Below are 21,359 nucleotides of genomic sequence, written 5' to 3'. Positions count from 1 at the left end.
ACCCAATTACCGCTATTTCTGTGTATCATGTTACTTCTTAGGAATTCAGCTCGGGGAGTTGGCCCCTGTGTTATTTTAAAAGTTTACAACCCACTAACCAATCGGGATTTCTCATACATTGCTAAGATAATTACTTAGCATATTCTTAGGAAAAGATAAAAAGGTTCTTGATTTTGTTTAAAAAAGACAGAACTACCTTATTTTCATTCATTCTGTCTCTCCTACAGTAGTTTGCATTTTTTTCTCAGTAAGGCAAATAATGCATTGAAATGAATAGAAAATATAAGTAAGGATGGCAGTTTTGAGTCCTTGTTATGCTCCTCTTTTAGTTTCTTTCCCAACCAGATACAAGTAGCTGACTGAAATTTTCATAGACTATTCCTTGGCATAGCTGGGCATATTTGGTATACTAAATATACAATATTATTTTAGCTTGGAAATTTTCTTGGAGTTTGCTTAATCACTAATGAAAGTAATCACAGTGTCCACTTCTTTGAGAATGAGCCAAGAGCACTTTCCTCTATGCATTACATCACTAGGAATCTATTTGGTATTGATTCTCTGGCCAACATTGAAATAGCACTAATTATAATGCATTATTTGGATACCAGAGTGAATGTCAAGAACATGTCCAGAAAAATTTAAGTTTTACTTAATGGACTCAATATAATAATTTCCAGAATGATAAAAGAGTCTGCTGCCAGAAATGTCACAGAATTAAGTTTAAATATGTCCTGTAACATACAAAAGAAATAAATAATCTCAAAACAGAGGGCAAACAAATAATACAGTAATTAATAACTTACAGAGCTCATAGTAGAATAGGACTGTCCATTGGAAATTCACATCTTTTATTTTTGAGTATTATCCTATATGATTAGAGCTCGTAATTAAAAGAGGAGGGAACTGTGGGGGAAAAGACCTTAAAAAAACCCAAATAAAGTATTTCCTGGGGTTCTGGCAGAAACTGAGGGGAGAAGGGTCTCAAGATCAGGAGTATGTTCCATGTGTGAGGAGGAAGTGTCAGTATGTACAAAATTCAAGCTGGTAACATATTTCTAAGACCTAAGTGATAAACCTGTGGATGACAGAATAGACAGTGTCTGCCAGACGTACAAAATATCCTTTACCTTGGCCTCTAGCTCACTGCTCTGTAATGTCTGATTTGAGCCAGTGTACCTTTTTTTGTACACACAAAAAAAAGCAAAAGGCCAAAACAAAATCAAACCCACACAAAAAAAAGAAAACAAACAAACAAAAACAAACAAAAAACCCCACAAAATAAACAACCAGCCCCAACAACACCAAACATATTGATATTTACCTTTGTACAGAGTAAAACCAGAGTAGAATACCTTAAAGACACACACACAGTCATTACTTGCACTAGTTCTACTAATCAAATATAAAATAGTCCAAATGCCCCTGTTGGAACAATAACAGTGAAAATACAGATGTACCAAGGGATTAAATAGGTGCCAGTTTTAGAGTATTTGACAAGTGAGAAGAATTTCACAAAGTAAAAAGTGAATTTCTTTCATATGATAATACTGGATAACTGTGAAAAAGGACATATTTTCTAATTCTAGGCCTAAGCTTTTTTCTCTGTTCTTTTCACTTGCAAATTTCTCATATAATTTTCCATGACCAACACACACACATATGTATATATACACACACACACACATATATATATATGTATTGGATGAGACTCTTGGCTGGTGGGGGCTGGTGTTTGGTTCCTTTTTTTTCCCTTCAGTTCCTGCAAATTGCCTGGGCTTGGTTTTCATTAGTTATATTATACTGTAAATCAGTCCAGATGTTTCAGTTATTCTGTAATTTGTTGAGTTTTGGCTCAAGTCTTTTAAAGGTTTTTTAAAGAGTTTTTTTCCCCCCATGTAGTGATTGATTTCAAAGTTAGTTCAAATCTTTTTTGACCCCTTCTCTCAGTTATAAGATGTAGTACTCTAAGGATCAGAGGCAATACTGCTTAATTAGAAGTGTAGAATGGGAAGCTGATTGTTACTCCTATCAGAAAAATACAGGATCTTCTCTGAAAAAAAATGAGTATATATGCTTAGTAAATTTTAAATTGTTTAAATATTTATCAGAATTGAAACATGATAAATATGAAGTCTGTGATACAAATCCATATGTCCAATATTATTGCCATAAAACACTCAGCAGCAGTCTACACTTGAGGCAGGAAATCTTAAGACAATGCAAGGAATTTGAAAATGGGATATGGGGTTAACGTGCCTTGCCTTTTCCCCTCCTATCTCCTCTTCAGTTAGAAATCAAAATGTGACAGGTGAGAAATGAGTTTGTATACTTCTATTCTTCCGTGACTGTGGATAAAAACAAATTATTTTTAATTGAGCATGAAGGTACACAATGAAAGCTATTTTTCTTTTAACATTCCTTTGATGTTAATCTATTTATTTCTTGTATAATTCAGGGATTTGTCTTATAACCTGCTGGAAGATTTACCCTGTTTTACTGCATGTAAAAAACTCCAAAAAATGTAAGTGTCAAACCACTCTAAAAAGCTTAAAAGGAAGCATTTATATGTGTTTGAGTGTAATTAACTTGGTTATTGCTGGCCTATTTGACACACCCCAGATACACTTTGTTGAAGTGGATCATAAGCACAATCTAAAACACCCCAAAGTGTCTTCCAAGTGTCTTTGAAACTGAGGAGATCCTTATTGCTATTTCAGTGACTTGCATCACAATGAAATCGCCGAAATCAAAGCAGACACGTTTCGGCAGCTGGCTGCTCTTCGATCTCTGTGAGTACCCCAACAGACATTCACACAGCTGCTCAAAAATATGGGCTCTATAATGTCTGCTTATGGTGGACCCCAAAAAATCCTTATTTCAGTTTTTCCTCACTATGATCTTTTACCATGAGCTCATAACTGGGAAAGGAGATAAACATTGTAAAATTTAGCATCTGCAGTGATGAATTAAAATATATAAGCTTAGAGCCTTAAAAACTGTCACTTCTAATTGAGTCTGATGGAAGTGGAGAGACTTACTGACCCAGAGCTGGTATCTGTTGGCAGGTTCATGTTATAATCAACTCTAGGGGAAATCTTTTTACAGAGAACGGTGTCTTAAGATGTGGAGTCCAGTCATGTGCAGGTTTCCAATTTTCACACAGACTCATGTGCTAGAGGACTAATTTTATCAAGAAATTACTCGTGGTTGTAGTTTTTTACAGAATTGAAGCTATACATTTTTTTTAGGAGTTGCTTTCAGTCCCTTGACTTTTCAGGGGTGGTGAAAATTGACATTAGGAAGTTATGCCAATTGACCATGGGTGTGCTGTTCTTAATCACATGAGAACATTTCAGAAGACTTAGTCCATATAACCCATCCTTCTTTCTGCTGCCATAGGAGGCTGTGAAGCAGACTGAAATGCCTTGGGCTATATCAGGCATTTTAAGTTGTCAGTTTAATAACACCACAACTGACTAACAAAAAATGAAAAAATACTTTGCACTAGGACATATGCAGGAGCTTATTGAAAGTATTGGCATGTAATTGATACATTTTTTATATTTAGGCCTCCTAATCAAAGGTTTGAAAACTTCCATAGTCACTCAGTGGGTATGTCATTTTCTACTCTCTTTTCTTGTAGAGATTTAGCTTGGAACAAAATTAAAATTATTCACCCCAATGCCTTCTCCTCTTTACCATCTCTGATCAAACTGTAAGTATTTGAATATCTTACACATTCAATTTTTGCATTTTTCTTGCAAGAGCATACAAAAATTTAATAGCTTGGTGTCCCAGCAGAAATGGAGGGTTTCTCTGTTCTAATCATCTGGTCTGTTGAATGCATATCTAAATGTCTACTTTCTTGTACTTCCCCAATTCACGTAGGTATGACAGCCAAGCTGCATACAACACTGTAATAATTTGGGGTCTGTGAAGATTATCAGTGCATCTGCTGCTTTTCATTCAATTTATTAGCAGTTACTCTGTTGTAGCAGTGGTGAATATTTCCTGTTAGTTATATTCAGGCCTCAGGAACTGGATTAAAAATTGAATAATTGAAACTTTTTCAAGAGTGCATCTTTATTTCATTGTTCCTCATTTGGTGAAATAGTTTTTATTCTTTACCAAGATCAGCCAGAGCAGTTAGTGGTCAAAACATCAGCAGCCAGTTTTGCAGGCTTTGTTCTCAATGCTTACTATTTTTTTTCCTATTTCCAACTGTCACTGTAATGCTTTTTTAATATGAATCCCTGAGGCATTGGCTGAGGCATTGGGTGTATGTGGAAGATGTGAAAAAAAATTCCTCTGGAGTCGTCTTGCTGCATGGTTGTCACAAAAATATGATGCTGGGCATTTGCTCACAGATAATCCGGTAGCTGCTGACCCTAAATTTGGAGAGGTATTCCCTTCTGTTGATGTGCAAAGCCCTCTGAATGGTGCACTGACAAATGTCCACACAGTCAATTTTGTCTAAAATATCCCTTTTGGGGCCCTTCTCAGAACTTACCTACTTTGTGAGGTGAGCAGTAAATTGTAGCTTTGGACAATAACGTACAACAGCCAGAGGGGATTAAAGAAAAAAGCCCTGGAACACACACAGAGTAACACAGTGTACCAGTGTTTCCTGAAATGGTAGTCTCTAACCTTGCTCCAGCTCAAGTCAGTGGTCATTTTTACCATTGCAGTAGGACCTGAATTTCACTTTTGGTATTTAATGGTTCTGTGTGCAAGAAAACACACACTAAACCAGGTAGGTAGAAGCCCAGTCCATCAACATACCTTATTTTATGCCTAGGCCTTAGATTTCTTTGTATAGTCCAGACTCTCCTCTTCAGCCTTGGACATAAAAGCATTTCAACTGCATCAGACTCTGCTCCTTCCTCTTTGATTGTTGACCATCTGAAGTATTGCAGAGTAGATAATTGTGAGGAGAGCAAAATAGAAAACAAAATAGTGCTGCTGGACTCCCCCTCTTTTGCTACTTAGCCAAATCTCCTTGATCACTTGCCACCTTTCCATTCACCTGTTTTACTTTTCCCAAGTTACCTGTGATTGTCTGCACTGTTCTGTCTTCCCTCAGCCACTCAGACAAACTTCACTTGGAAATGTATCTCCCTCTGCTCCAGACCTGTCCTTTCCTGAAAAGCACATCTTCCCCACACACCTGAACTGCTCCTTGGGGAGATTTCAGGGCAGCCATGCCCTGTAGCATCCCACTGAATCTTTGAAAAAAGAAAAGCTGTTGGGAAGCGGTTCCAGCTCCTTTGAATTCAGTCTAGGGAGAAGATTTTAAATTCATTTGCTAGTCTCCAAACTGGCACTATGTTTTGAGTCAAAATTTGGAAACAGAGACTCAACTAACGACTGGTAGTTACTGTTAGCTTTCTGCTAGACATAAAGGTGAGTACCCCTGAGCAGTGCAGCTTTGCTGTGTTCACTGGGACCTCTGTTTAATACACTCATTTTTTATTGAGTTAGAAAACTTTAACCTATTTTTTCAATGTGTCACTTCTAGTGCTGAAAAAAAAGAATGAAAACCATGAAAACCATAAGCTGATTTTTATTTGCTGTTACACAGGGATGTGTCATCCAACCTTTTGTCCTCTTTTCCTGTGACGGGGCTACATGGTTTAACTCATTTAAAATTAACAGGAAATCATGCCCTACAAAGTTTGATAACATCTGAAAATTTTCCAGAACTCAAGTGAGTATATCATTAAAACTAATAAGCCACATTTGTGTCCATGTGCAGTGGAAGGTGTGTCAGTGTGTAACGCATGTTACTTCGTATTGTCAGTCTTTGATCTGTCATAAATCTGCCATTTAAACTAAAGCAAATATGATAAAAATGATAGACTTATTTTATTATGCTCACTTTCAACTGAAGAAACTATGAAGGTTTTGAAATATTAACCCCAGTACTTGCTTAGTACAAGCCACATCTGCTTCCTGGTGATATGTTTCAAAAGCTGTTAAAACAGTATCGCTGGCAGCTTAGTGATATGTCCCTCTTCTACTGGGTTGTGCTTACAGAACTCCCCTTATATGTAATGAGAACACAGCAAATACAAGGGAAGAATATACTGCTGAAAAGCCAAAAGATTTCACTTCTTTTATTTGAACATGATTTTTCTGCAATCTTTTGATTAAGAGTCAGATAATACTTTGAAAGTGTTACTAACACACTTTAATACTGATAATTTCTGTGGGTCCTCTGTGATGCAGGAAGGAAGTGTCCTCTAAAGATCATTTGCAGCTCTTCCAGTTACTGGGTGACCATGGCCTGTATGGAGCTTGAACCCATGACCTTGGCATTATTAGCACCATGCTATGACCAACTAAACTAATTGCAGGGTCACAGCAAAGATGGTTTTGTCTCTGACTCCAGGATATTTGGGAATTTCCCCTAACTCTCCTTCATTTTTATATTTTAATTCAAAGATGGCAAGTGCAACATACGCTTTATCGTGTTTTACTGTAAAAAGTTTGGTATCAGAAGATATGAAACAACTAAACAGTGTGCACATAGTTACCAAATCACAGAGGGGTTGAAGTTGCAAGGGACCTTTGAGGCTGTCTTGTCTAACCACCTGCTCAGGCAGGAGCACCTGGAGCCCGTTGTTCAGGACCACATCCAGACAGCTTTTGAGTATCTCCAAAGATGGAGAGTCCATCCTTACGTTTTCACTAGATTTGCCTCTTGCACTGAAAAAGGCCCAAGAATCCTAGCAGGCAAACAGCTCAAGATGTGACCACTAACAAAAAGGACTGGAGTGTTTGGAGTTAGCAATAAGGGAATGATGAATGGAAGTGTGGAGCTGATTAAGGCTCTCTGTACAGCAAGTACCATCAAAATCATGACTGGTTAAGACTGAGCTTATACCATACTTTTTATTCTCTCACTGGCTTTGCCCAAGTGCTGAGGCAGGTGACAATTCTAAAACAAAAAAGTTTTTTTAAAAGAATGTAAACACAAGAAAATTGATTATTCCAACCTGACAAATATATAATGATGCATATACTATGACCTAGAGGCATAAGAGGTGCTGCAGTCCTCCTACAATAATCCATTATTCAACTGAATTATGTACAACAAAGATTTTTTAAATTCTTTTCTCAAAATTATAGTCTAGAAAAATTTCCCTTCAGCAAAATTGTGTGCATTACTCAAGTGAAAGTACAGTGTATTTCATCTGGCAATTTGTTAACAAGAACAAGTCAAATTAACTTGTTTCTTTTTAAAATAGTATTCAAAGTATATTATCTAGAGTTAATTAACATCTCTAAGAACAAATTATACCCAGTCAAGAGAGAGAATAGGGAAAAATCCTGACCTACAGTCTATGTGACTTTTACCATAAATCAAAATGAGGTCAGGATTTCACACAGGATCACTGCACAGATAATGCAAAAAGCACCAGACTTGAACAGAGATCTAAAACAAAATGAAATTTCACCCTTTGCAATTGTTGTGACTAGCCAGTGGTTACATTAAAGACTAATTCCTGTATAAAAACTTTCTACTCATCTAAATTCATCAAAGCAGAAACATCAAAGAGCTGAGCATCCCCTTCCTCATCATCAGCAATAGCACTAGCACACCCTGCAGAGCTCAGCCCCGCCTATTACAGCAAGCCTTGAGGAAGCAAAGTCAGGCTGCCAGCCACTCCTTCCTTCTTTATCTGATGCTTTGATTCAGGGCTGAAAAGAACTCAGTGCTTTGCTCCATTCATCATAACTGTGCCTTGTTGTTTACCATTAACTCCACACCTTTGCGAGGGAGAAAACGACCTTGTGTTCTCTGCTGCTTAATCTAGAAACAGAAAAAAGAGGCGTTCCTTGCTAGAAGGAAAAAAATTATCAAGGATACAGGTATCATTAGTAAGATAAGGAGTATATAAAAATAAAGTTAGCCAGAGTTTCTAAGAGATTTTAATTTGACAAAGTCCAAATCTAATCACCCACATCAAATAAGCAGCAGCCATAAAAAGGACTGCCTCCAGCAACTGTACATCTGAGAGTTCTTTCTTTTTTTTCTTTTTTTTTTTTTATGTGCTAGATGTAGCTTTTGTGAGAAAAAAATTCCTCTGTCACCAGGAAGATCTGATACTTAGTTCCCTGGTTTGCAAAGTATGTTTTGTCCTCTGTGATCTGGGTTGCAGCCATTGTGTGCAATTGGGCTTTGCACACAGATTGAGCAGCATTGCTAATTTAAGGATTATGTGTATGTCCTAATAACACAGGCTAGGGGGGGAAACAAACATAAACTGTTCAGATTTAAGAATGGATGCTAGAAATACCTACAGAGACGATAAGAAATGAGAGTCTTTAAATGTCATTTTAAAGCCATGGATGTTTTCCCAAACATCATCACAGCAGTGGACCAGTACAATGTGGGAAGTCTGCATTTCCAGTGTATGACAGGACAGCAGTCTGGGAGAAGCACAAGAGCATCCGGAAATCTGTCATAGAGCTGTTTGAATAATCAGAAAATAGAATACTGATAGATAGATATTGATTCTATCAGTCTCTTGTGCATAAAATATCCACTAACTGTTCATTCCCCCAGCTATAGGAATGTCCTTCCAAAGGTCTGAAGCCACAAGTTGCAGAGATCACCTGGCAGAGCTGTCAGTGTTACTTTTGATGATTGTTTGTTTTGTTCCGAAAAAAAGGGAATTTCTATTTGGGGATTGGGATGGCTTTTATCCCAGATGATTAGCTATGGGTTAGTCTAGTAATCAATGGGTTTAATAATAGTTTATTTAAGAAGGGATTCTGGGAAATGTGTTCAAAAATGTTTAATCAAGATAATCTCCTTATGTTAAAAGATGGCACGCAGATGAATGAGTTAGAAATTAAATGTTTAAATCTGCTGGCCTGAGGTTGCTTGACAGTTAGATCTTGATTATCTTGAACTTTTATTGAGTACCCTAAAAATTTTGTATTGGGTACAAGGGTGCAGATTATTGTGGTTAATTTCCAACAGAAATGTAAGGTTATAGAATCCAAATGCCCCCAAATGCACTAATTTAAAAAATCACTTTAGAACTTAAGATTCCATCTGTTCCCCTTTGTACCCAACTTTTGGCTAGTGCACAAGTTTAAGCCCTGTTGGCACTGGGCCTGATTCAGCATGATTTCTCTGCAGATTTCCCAGGGGGTTAGAGGTTGTTTATTACTTATTACACTCATTATGTTAATTTACATGATTAATCTGTTGAAAGTAATCTGATAGGAGGATCTAGTTCTACTTTATTCCTTTTAAGTTACTTCAGAATAACTTCTAATCTCCTCTTCATCTTTGAACTTTTTGGTTTATTGTGCTTTTGGAATTAAGGTGAGTTGTTAGGTTTTACTATGTGCTGTTGTTGAACTGTGCAAATTAAATAGCTCTGCTTCCAAAGTATAGACTATATCTATGGAATAGAAGTAGTCTATAGAACTCAGATAGTAATTCTTCTATTCTCCCTCAGAATTTGCACATCCTCAAAGGAATTAAATTCACAATATACCAGAAATATGCGATTTTCTGACAACAGGAGCCTTCATAATCATTGAAACTCACTGGCATATATTGTTGTGTATTAGGAATTACAATGATCTTAAAAGAATTAAGAATGAGTATCCTGTGTCCTGCAATGACTGTTCTCATTGTTAAGACGATTAATAAAATAAAACCTTTCTCTTAGTGACATTTCACACACAGTGCCTGATTCACTCACCTTTTGGTTTAGAACACTGATTTCTTAATCTTCTGCACAAGAAACAATCTCCTTTTTGCCTCTTACTGTGAAATCAGTTGAATGTGGAAAGAGGTGAATAAAGCTTGATGTCCAAAAGATCTCATTCTCCCTGAAGCAGAGAAATTCAATTTGGGAAGTGTTTTGTTTTTGCCTGGTAGGCACATTGTGATCTTCGGATATGCTTTTTTTTTTTTTTTTTTTTTTTTTTTTTTTTTTTTTTTTTTTTTTTTTTTTTCTTTTCTTTTAAGAAAGTAACTGTTGGAGAAACCATTGATTTACTCAGTAAAATTGTTGAAAATCATAAAAACAGAAATACAGCTCTCAGTAGCATTTACTTAATAGCAAGACATAGGTCTTCCGCTTTCATGTCTCCTATGAAAACACATAAGAAAAGTTCATTATGCCTTTCCTAAAATTAGCTTAGAAACCATGTGCATTTCCAGTGAGGTATTTTGTTTGTGAACCCTCATTTTGTTTTATCGAGGCTGATTTTACCCAGAGTCGTTTTTACTTTCAGTTGTGGATATTTAACTATTTCCTTTGGGTTAACTCTATAAGAGCAGTACAGTCCAGTAACTCTGGTGCCTAATCAGTATCACAGCACGTGGCCTCATTCTTCTGCAGGGTCATGGAAATGCCTTATGCCTATCAGTGCTGTGCCTTTGGAGCTTGTGAGAACCACTACAGAATCTCCAGCCAATGGAACAAAGATGATAATAGCAGCATGGATGACTTTCATCGAAAGGATGCTGGACTGTTACAAATTCAAGGTAACCATCATCTTAGGCTTTTAAGTCTACCTGAAGGCTGTGAGCAGCCTCTGATTTTGAAAAAAATCTAATACCCTTTACAGTCAGAGAGGTGGCCTCTCCCTGTCTCTTGCTCAATAATATTTTATTTAAGTATTCCTGTGCTTAGCAAACTCATTAATTTAGGTCTGCCATTCAAAAATCTCACTCACGCACTCATCTTTTCATCCAAATAATAACTATAATGAGGTAAACTAAATCTTCCCTTTATATGAGAGACAGGGTGGTTCATCTGGTATGTAACTCCATACAAGAGCAGGCCAGCAAAGATGTAGTTTCTTGCCAGCCTCAGAATGGAACATATCCTAGGCTTACCCACACACTTCAGGATGAGTAATAGCCAAAAGATGTGGCTACTTTGGCATATTTTTTCATAGAATCATAGAATCATAGAATGAGCTGAGTTGGAAGGCTCCCACAAGAATCATCAAGTTCAACTCCTGACTCTGCTCAGGACAGCCCCAAGAATCCCTCCATGTGCCTGAGACCATTGTCCAAACATTTCTTGATCTCTGACAGGCTTGGTGCAGTGACCACCTTCCTGTGGAGCCTGTTACAGTGCCCAGCCACCCTCTGGGTGAAGAACCTTTTCTTGATATCCAATCTAAACCTCTGCTGGCTCACCTTCATGTCATTTCCTCAAGTCCTGTCCCTGGTCGTGAGGAAGAGTTTGGTACCTGCCCTCTTCCTCCCCTTGTGAGGATGTTGAAGACTCAAATGAGGTCTCCCCTCAGTCTCTTATTCTTCAGGCTGAACAGAGCAAGTAACCTTGGCTTGTCATGTGGCTTCCCTCAGGGCCCTTCACCATCCTTGTAGCCCTACTTTGGAGGCTCTCTAATATCTTTAGCTTTATATCTTTTTGATCTTGTGGCACCCAAACCCGGTCTCAGCACCTGAGGTGAGGCAACCCCGGTGCAGAGCAGAGCAGGACAATCCCCTCCCTTGCCCGGCTGTGATGCTGTGCCTGATGCCCCCCAGGACATGGCTGGCCCTTCCTGGCTGCCAGGGCACTGCTGGCTTGTGTTCAACTTGCCACGGACCAGGACCTCGGGTCCTTTTCCGCAGGGCTGCTCTCCAGCCTCTCATTCCCTGGTCTATGCACATAACCAGGGTTGCCAGAGAGGGCATTTGTTCTCCAGGACAGAACGCTACTGTATTTTTCTTCCCCTTCAGCACTAGGTTTGTTACTTGTTCTGTTATGTAGATGTGCACGTACGTTTACTTTGCTTTCTGTGCCATCTCTGCTCCTGCAAACCAGTTCAGCAGGAATAGAGCCAAGAAAATGTGCTAGTGATGGTATAAGAGACACAGAAAACTTGATTAGTTCCTAGTAGTATGGCACAACAGCAGAATTCATATTTTAAACTCCTCCCTAAGCAGTCATTACGTTGCAAATTAGGCAATAGAGAAGGTACCTGTAGGTGATTATTTTCACAGAAGATGCCAACTTTTAACATAATCCTGAGTACAGTAATTCAAGACCAAGCAGGCATGTGCCTGCTTCTGCTCACAGTTTGGCAGACAAAGGGACAAGAACAGGCCTCAAATACCACAGGCATTTTTGCAACTTTTACTAAAAAACCTTTCCTGAAAATTGCAGTAACAATTCTGGGTTTTTTCTCCCCAACAGATGAACGTGATTTTGAGGACTTTTTTCTTGACTTTGAAGAAGATTTGAAATCTCATCATTCAGTACAATGCTCACCTTCCCCAGGTATGAAACTGCCAGACAGATAGGAATTCAAGGACAGTGTTAGTAGATATTCAGGCATCATAAGATGCAGAACAAACTATGAATCAGATACTAAGACAGCAACATGATGTGCAGTAATTTGATGAGTGTAATACAAATACATTGCACAATAATATACAGTTTTGTGTTGAATTTCAGAAAAATATTCAGCCAGTATATTCTTCTATGAGTGCAGCAAAAGTTTTGTCCTGTCACCAAGCAGATCCTTACTCTGTGCCCCTTTTAACCAGACTTGATAACCAATCAAGAAAATGAGAGAGGAAGGACTCTGCCACTAATATACAGATGATAAAGGCAGCAGAATCTTCACCTCTCTCAGTCTTTTGCAAAGCTAAAGTAATTCTTCTGAACATGACAGAGTTATTTTACACATGAGCAACTTGAACAACACAGAGTTTAGTTCTGTGTCTAGGAAATGCCAAACACTACGGCATTGATGTGCACAGTCCCTCACAAAGGACACTCAGCACTATAATTTTCGTTGTAGAATGTAGCCAGTCATGGTCGTAAGTTTTGATTGTTCGATTCAGCAAACATTTTCACTAGCCATTCTTTCATTGTGAAACATGAACCAAAAACCCCAAGTGACAACTTGTACTTCAGCATTCATTTTAAGCCATGATTCTTGTTTGCAAAAGTAACAAAAAGTAAATTTTTTAAAGTTATATAAAGAGGAATAGAAAAGGCAGGAACCCAAAGAATAGAGTTATTTGACTGTCACATATTCTCCAATAGCCTAAATGTAAGTTCTGAGTTCATTAAAACACTGCTGTCTTCAAGGTAAGTTGTTACCAGACCTGAGAGAAATTTTAGCTTGGATTTTTCAAATAGTATCATAGAAAAACTTGCAAACTGACACAACAGATCCTTACGCTTACTTAATGGCAACAGCCGTAGTTACAGGGAGGTTGTTCCCTCTTCAGGGTTTATGTCTTCATGCAAAAGCCCAGGCCACTGTGAGGGGCTGCTTTGCTGGCTCAAACCAAGACACATGGTGTTTCTCAGACCACAGAGCATTCAGCTTCAACTGCACAGCATATGCACATCAATCCCTTGAGAATGTATAGCAAGCTTCAGTCATAATGACCTGACTTCAGACACAGGGGATCCAAAAAGGCAGCACTCCCAAACGCAAAAGAGAAATACAATTTTCTACAACTGTGTAGTGAGATGTTATAAGGTAGCCAAAGTAAGTCTGTCCATATCCATGACATCATCCTTCACCAGGACTCATTAGGAACCTGTTTTAATTCAGTGAGAGGTAACATTTTCAGCTTTTTTCACACACTGACAAATACCACAGCATTTCTTGAAACTACAAGAGTTGACATTCACATTGCAGTAGTACTGCCAGGCACACAAAGAAACCCACAGAATACTCATGATGAAGGACAAAGACTCATGTGCACCACTAATGCAATATGCATCACATGTTTTGCAGCATGTTATCAAAGTCTCAGATTACTCCAAATAAAGAGCAAATTTCCACCTCGCTTTTTAGACTAAAATTCAGTCTTTGGCTGTGCTGAGAATCTGCAAGAAGCACGAACTTTAGTATCTTAGAAAGCACAAGGGTTTTTTTGTTTACATGGGCTTCCCTTACCCTTTTTATTTTGGCTTTTCAGGTCCCTTCAAACCATGTGACCATCTGTTTGGCAGCTGGCTGATCAGAATTGGAGTGTGGACCATAGTGGGTTTGACTTTTATTTGCAATGCACTGGTATCTGCTACAGTTTTCAGCTCTCCGTTGTATATGTCCTCCATAAAACTTCTGATTGGTTTAATAGCCATGGTAAATGCCCTGATGGGTCTGTCCAGCGGAATACTGGCTAGCGTGGATGCATCCACCTTTGGTAGCTTTGCTCAGTATGGAGCACAGTGGGAAAGTGGAATTGGCTGCCAAATAACTGGCCTTCTCTCAATTTTTGCTTCAGAAGCTTCCATATTCCTCCTTACCCTGGCTGCGCTCGAACGTGCGTTCTCTGTAAAGCATGCTGCAAAGTTTGAAACAAAATCCTCCGTTGCTAGCGTAAAAGTTGCCGTTTCCTTTTGCTTTATGTTGGCACTGATGGTTGCAGTGATACCCCTTCTCTCTGGAAGTGAGTATGGGGTTTCTCCGCTGTGTTTGCCACTCCCGTTTGGAGAGTCTGCTGCTATGGGCTACATGGTAGCACTGGTATTGCTGAACTCCCTTTGCTTTCTGGTAATGACTGTTGCTTACACAAAGCTCTACTGTAGTTTAGAAAAGGGAGAACTAGACAACATTTGGGATTGCTCTATGGTCAAACATATAGCCTTGCTGCTTTTTACTAACTGCATTCTTTATTGCCCTGTGGCCTTCTTATCTTTTTCCTCCTTACTAAACCTCACTTTTATCAGCCCAGAAGTGATTAAGTCAATACTTCTAGTGATTGTCCCACTGCCAGCATGTCTAAACCCACTGCTTTATATACTTTTCAATCCACATTTTAAGGAGGATTTGGGAAGTCTGCGAAAGCAAACTTTGATATGGAGGAGATCAAAACATGCTAGTCTGATCTCTGTGAATTCAGAAGACATAGAAAAACAATCTTGTGACTCAACACAGGCATTGGTAACCTTCACGAGTGCCAGCATATCATATGATATACCCACCAGCAGCTCGCTAATGCCACCCTCTTATCAAATGACAGAAGGCTGCAACCTTTCGTCGGTCGCATTTGTTCCCTGTCGCTAATTGCAGAAACAGTACAGAAAATACCTCTGTTTACAAAATTTTCAGTCCCAAAAGTAAGCGTGGATGTGTGCATACGAGTGTAGAGAGTGCCTCTAAATTATTATGATACACCTCAGAAAACAGACGACGACAAAACTTGCAGCAGGCTGAAAATCCAGTACTTGAGCCTGCTCAGCCTGCTCCAAAATGCTGGGAAGTTGAGAGGAAATGAAAGCTGCTGAAGTTTGTGCAGTTGTATCAGCTGCTCTCTTTTAAAGTAGCACTACTCAGAAAGGGCATCAGTTGGTCAAGAACAAAAATAGCATATTAAATTTGTAACATTTTTTCAAAGCATCACCTGATGTTTTCAGGGGTTGGGTTATTTTTTTCCTGTTTGTTGTAATTTTGTTTTAATAATAGTTTTTCAGTGACATGAGTGTTTTTTATAAGCACCTGTGTATGGCCTTTGTTCAGCAAGGCATCTAAATGGAAGAGCAGTCCTGTTCAAGTCCTAAATGTTTCTGCAGAATACCCTTTGATGAAGTTCCATGTTTGATAAAGCTGATTAAATGGTTTAACTGGCATTAGGTTTGGATTTTGGAAGTCATCTAACTTGACAAAACATTTTTAATTGTCAGCAGAAGCTAAAAAATTAACATGATGTGAAAGAAGTTAATCAAAATCCTGTTACACATTTAAAATGTAATTGTAAATGGCAAGACATTGTCACATGGGTATTTTTCTAATGAGGTTCTGCACAGTTTGGTCCTGAATTGCTTTCATGCCAGTAGAATTACTCCCAAAATTACTGATGATCAACTTGTCAGATGACTTGTTTAATTTGAAAGTAGAAAATACTACATAGAAAGTCATCAATATAAGAAAAAAATTGGCATGCTGAGAACTATTAAAGGACACCAAAGCCACTCAGACAGAAACATCCATTTAAGGTAATTTGCTTAGGAACAAAAACTGTAATCCTGCTCACGGCATGATCTCTATCTCATGAAACAGTGATTCTAGAAAGCTGCTGGTTCATAGTACCTAGTCAGCTGAAGATTCAGAGGTCACTGTGTCCTTTTGGACAAGGATAGCCAATATCCTTAGATAAGGCAATATCAAGTAGGACTGAAGAGGTTGTGTAATCTGTGTTCTTAGCACTGATGCAAGCACTCCCAGGATATTTCAAACTCTTATTGCATTCACATGTTGTAAAGAACATTGTGAAATTGGAAAGGATATAAATATCATGAATTTAAAAGAATTTAAGAAATAAGTGATTTGATCAAAGTTTATAAGTAGCTGCTTCTGTGATAAGAAGTTTGAAGGCAGAGGATACTCATCTGAGAGGTACAGTCAACTGGAAATTGACATTAGGGATATGCAGTGTAGAAGTAAAGGTGAAAATTATAGAGATGTCATTAGCTGGTGAAATTACTGTCACCAAAAATCTCTAAATTCATATTGGATATATTGCCAAAAAAGATACTGGAGTAGCTGTTGAAATTCAGGGACTTCTGATGGCTTTAGTTTAGGAAAAGGCTTGATTAGGTTAACAGCGTTCTCTGACTTTAAATCTGTTAATACTTTGCTGAATCTAGGCGTGTATGTTTACACGTCAGAAGAATCCTAGTTAGAAAGAAGAGACTTCAGGTCCTTGCCGAGTCTGCTGCTAAAATATCTCAGACAACAGAGCCACCTAGAATATAATTTTCTCACCTTGTCCAAGCCATCAGGGGATATTCCAGTGTTCTTATCTCAGAGCTGGCACCTTTTGCTTAAGTGAGCTGATCATTTAAGATGGAAAAATACACAAATTTACCTATTTTTGTTTTTGTTAAAAGGATCTCCCTGAGGAGGAATGTTTAATAGCCCAGTATTCACTGCTCAGTTAATGGCCACTCAACCTCCAGGTGAATGAGACTAATTTTTTAACATCAGGAAGGTTAGGCTAGGCCCAGCAATTAAGGTAATCCATTACAGATGATCTCTGTTCTTCATCTGTTCCTGTATATAAAACTTCCTGAGACTCCAGGGATGGGTTTTCACAATGAAGAATTTGCTGCCAACTATGCATATGCCTTAATTTTCTTGTCCATTCACACTGGCATATTTTTAGTTTTGCAGTTACAGATGGCATCAGTTGACTTTGGCTGACATATTCATCCTTCAGGGAAAAAAAATGAACCAATTCTGAAATTATGTATGATAAAGTCAGCTGGGTACTTATCTAAATCCTTTATCTGTTGTGGCTTTTGAAGCAGTGCAGCACACAGCTGCAAAAACGATGCCTGAAACCACTTTGGATTAAACAGAGGATCAATCAACCATTGCACAATACCTATTACCATGTTTACTTAGCTTTAATTTAACTGGGGTCCATCTGTGCTGCTCTGCTTAATGTCAGTGAGGTTCCTTTCAGCTTGCTATATTTAAGAAGTTTGTAAAGAAATTTGAGAAGCAAAATAATGTTATAATTCTAAAGATCTAGTTAAAGCTTCTTTTATCAGAACTTTTTTTAGCTTGCAAAAGGCCCTAAAGGCTTTGTGTCTTATTTTTATAAGCATGTTTGAAATATTTTGATCAGATATTTTTAACTTGAAATTGTTAAAATTCATTTAATAGATTTTTTTAAGTAAAATGTGTAAATATAGAACTGTATTTATTATTACAGTGAAATGCAACTACAGTAAAGGACGAGATTAAGCCCTGTACAGTTTCATATTGATATTTGCTATATTTTCTGCTCATATATGTTACTAGATCCATTATCTGTAAATAATATAATGTAAATGTGTAGTGATTGTAAATAGGTGACATGCTTTCTTTTCTATCAGTGTTCCAAACATATGTAAGTTGTAATAAAAATGTGACTACACAGTAAAGAGCGTTTAATCATGATCTAACACCTCACCAAGTGGTGTGCATTCTCAATTAATCCTTTCCAAGTTATTGTAAAACTTACAATAACCTCCCTAGGTGTCTGAAATTCTTGACAAAATATGTCACAGGTTGTGTGCCATAAAAAAAAAAAGAATGATAGTGCAGAAAAAGAAAAAGAATGGTAGTGTTTCATTTCAACATAGACTAAATCTTTTAACGAAAGACCCTTATCACTCGCAGACCCTTATCAACAGCTCCTTCTCCCTGTGCACGCTGCTGTGTCTCATGATGACCTTTCACAGCTGCCACAGGTGACACCAGCAGCTCCAGCTGTGTGACAGGGGTATGCATCAGGTCAGACACGTTTCCCACAACCTGCGCACCGTACATGAGAGAGGTGCAATTCAGCTGCACCGGGGCTGCTGCCTCTAATAAGACAGCAAAGCCTCCCACATCATCCCTTTATTTCTCTCCGACCCCTAACCTGGCAGGTGAAGCAGGGGAGGGGATAACCAAACAGCTGGCAGAGTTCAGCTGATGTGTGGCAGAGGGGCAGCAGCACCAGCAGGTAGGAAATGGATAGAGGTGCTGAGGGCAAATGAAAGGTGGGGCTTAAAAGAGGACTTGGCAAGAGCCAAGGTGCTCAGGCTGCACCAGAACATCCAGCTCAGCTGAGTCGAAGGCAGCAGCAGCTAAGCACAGCCATGGCACTCTGTAGGGACCAGTGCGTGCGTTCTTGTTAAGAGAGCCTGCAGCATGGGACAGCTACACGTGCTTGGTTCTCCAGAGATGATGATGGTAGGTTGTTTCTATGAAGTACTCGAAAGAAAGAAGTAAACTACCAATGAAGCAAAAACGCTCAGAAAGCAATTGTTTAATCAGGAATTCATACGGTAAGTAATTAATTACAAAGATTTTTTTAAAAGAAAGTAGAATTGCCTTATATTTAAATGGATTTTATAATAGCATGCAGGCTCTCAGGATAGATGAGGCTACTTTGGGAAGCCAGATTTCAGCCAGAAGGTCCTGTGCAAAAGTAGTAAGTTTGTTGGGTGAGTTTTAGAGTAGTCTTATTGGGATAGGACAGGACCAGCAGAGAATGGGAATAAGAAAGTCATTAAATATCTTTAGGAGCAAAAACCCCAGAACTATGACAAAGAGCATAGGGCAGTGCATAACTCAGGGAGGACAGGCCTTCAAGACGCAGGATGCAAATGGGTGGAGTTTTGTGAGATATTAAGAAGAAATGATGGAGTTTTGTGAAGGATGAGGAGGTCAGAGTGGATACAAAAAGATGGAAGTGTTGTGATGGCTAAGGACATAGAAATGGTGAGAAAACAAGCAAGTAAAGATGATTTCACATGCATGTGTGCACCAGACACGTGCAATGTTAGAGCCATGAACCATCAGGAAGAAGAATGAAATTGCATTATTTTAGGAGGAAGATAGTACAACTCGAGTAATGAAGGGAAAGAGTACCTACAAAGGAAAGATGAGGTTGGTGAGAACCTTGATGCAGAAGGGAAAAACAGGCACTAAGGTTATACAACTTGATATGTGGAAGAAAGATATTCATTCATTTATGTGCCACATAGTGAGCAGTAGTGCCCTAGGTCACAACTTCAGTGTTCTGGGCAATGTGCTGGCACACATGCACGGGGCACTTCTCTCTGAAAGTACTCATGCCACAGATGTGTAGTGTTCTCTGCAGTAACAACTGAAGGAGAGTTTACTGCAGGCTTGTGCAGTGGGTTATTTAGGGAGACCAGACAGAGCCTGCCACTACTCTGGCTCACTGGATACATTAATGAGTTTTATTTGGGAAATCAGTCCTCAGAGAAGTCGCAGAAGAAAAAGGAGCTAGTCAGAGATACAGTGAAAGCCATAAAGAAGGTGGGATCACCTGTAAAATAATGGATGGGGATGAAGGCCAAGCCTTAGCAGACCCTGTCAGAGAAGCACAGAGAATGACACCACACAAGCAGTGCTGTGCCAGGTGCGCATGTGGCTCCAGGCTCTGCCCCTAAAAGAGGGGGAACATCCTTGACTAACCTGGTGGTCATAATTGATCTCAAATGGAGACCAGCCACACGTGCAGTCCTAGCTGCTGCTGCTGCTCCATTTAATTCCTGTCTCTGTGACCTACATGCACAGGACAGCAGTAGTGACTTATATATACACTAGACAGCAAAAAAGCTGCTACTGTAAAAAGTATCAAACTATCTCCTATCCAAATCATCTGTAATAGGAATTTCAGCTTATCAGGGCACCACTTACTTCCTCTGAATGTTGTATTAAGTACTGTAATGAAAATATCATAATCAGACATTTCTCTGTCATAGTTTAGGTTGATATATGAAAGGTAAGGTGCTCAAATTTCATTGATCAATCACTTAAGAAAGGCTCAAATAATTAAACATGTTGCAAAAGTAATGTTTTCCTTCTGAAAACACTGGAAGACAAGTTAGTGGAGACAGAAGAGTAAGAACATGGATACAAAAGTATAAATATATATAATAATATAAAATAACAACATAAAAACAGAAGTAGGATCACAACAGCAGCAGCAACAGTTTCAGAAAATTCTTTCCAGATCCACGAGGCACAGTAATTGTGCAGATGCTCGGGTGCTGCAGAAGGCAGCTCTCAAACTCCAGGAGAGCTGTACTGCTTCCATCAGCAAGGGAGGGACCAGGATCTCCACCAGCCATAATTAGCACCTCATGTTCTCTTTCATTAACATGTGCCTAACAAGGGACAAGTCTGTCCTTCTGTGACAATGTTATTGTGGAAAGTAATGTGAAGCTAAGCCTAGAAAACTGATTGAAGTCTTTATATGTCTTTGTTTGAACAGAATCCCAGCTACACATGAATAGAAATTTTAAAGGAAAATGCAAATTTACCCATGCTAATATATAAAGCAGGAGAGACTCCATATGTTATACCTAACCCTGGCAAATATACTGGAAAGAAAAGGCAGTATCAACATTAGGAACATCTTGTTCATATAATGAGAATCACAGACTTGTGCTCCACTGACTCTGGAGACATAGGAAACATGAGAATGTTCTCTCCATAAAAAAATCTGTTGTGGCATTGTCAGAATTATCTAAAGATCCGATCTCAGTCATAAGAAAAAACAAACATTTAGAATATTCCTCTTGAGAGCTTGCCCATAGCCAGGATTTCTGAAAAACAATCACAGACAAAGAGTCCACTCAAAATCTCTATTTTTTTCACAGATGGCAACACTTCCACTTGTCAAGTAAAAAATATGCTTTGTTTACAAGAGGAAAACTGTCCATCTGTGAATCTAAATACTTTCACTAAGCTTTATGCATGCACATACCAGAGTCTTCTGCAGCCAGCCTTGAAGGTCTCAGGACTCCAAAACTAATTCTTGAAGGAAGTTTCAAACATCTCCTTCTGCATCTGGTGTCATTCTCTATACGCAATCACTGTTTGGA

At 38.6% G+C, this 21,359-nt stretch overlaps 1 protein-coding gene across 2 annotated transcripts in view; it reads left to right on the top strand.

Moving 5' to 3' along the window:
* LGR5 (leucine rich repeat containing G protein-coupled receptor 5) overlaps window positions 1-17,894 on the top strand; it is a 91,836-nt gene extending 73,942 nt beyond the window's left edge. For both annotated transcript variants that reach the window (XM_063396464.1, XM_063396463.1), the window contains 7 exons: window positions 2,459-2,524; window positions 2,721-2,792; window positions 3,647-3,718; window positions 5,585-5,710; window positions 10,377-10,522; window positions 12,192-12,275; window positions 13,940-17,894. In XM_063396464.1, coding sequence (XP_063252534.1) covers window positions 2,459-2,524; window positions 2,721-2,792; window positions 3,647-3,718; window positions 5,585-5,710; window positions 10,377-10,522; window positions 12,192-12,275; window positions 13,940-15,030 — 1,657 coding nt within the window. In that variant the 3' untranslated portion in view covers window positions 15,031-17,894. The remainder of the gene's footprint in view (window positions 1-2,458; window positions 2,525-2,720; window positions 2,793-3,646; window positions 3,719-5,584; window positions 5,711-10,376; window positions 10,523-12,191; window positions 12,276-13,939) is intronic.
* The last annotated feature ends 3,465 nt before the right edge of the window (window positions 17,895-21,359 follow it).

The sequence above is a fragment of the Prinia subflava genome, chromosome 4 (assembly GCF_021018805.1).
Source record: "Prinia subflava isolate CZ2003 ecotype Zambia chromosome 4, Cam_Psub_1.2, whole genome shotgun sequence".
Classification (NCBI taxonomy): Eukaryota; Metazoa; Chordata; class Aves; order Passeriformes; family Cisticolidae; genus Prinia; species Prinia subflava.
The sequence above is the reverse complement of the archived record's forward strand: the minus strand, read 5'-3'. Positions and strand labels throughout refer to the sequence as shown.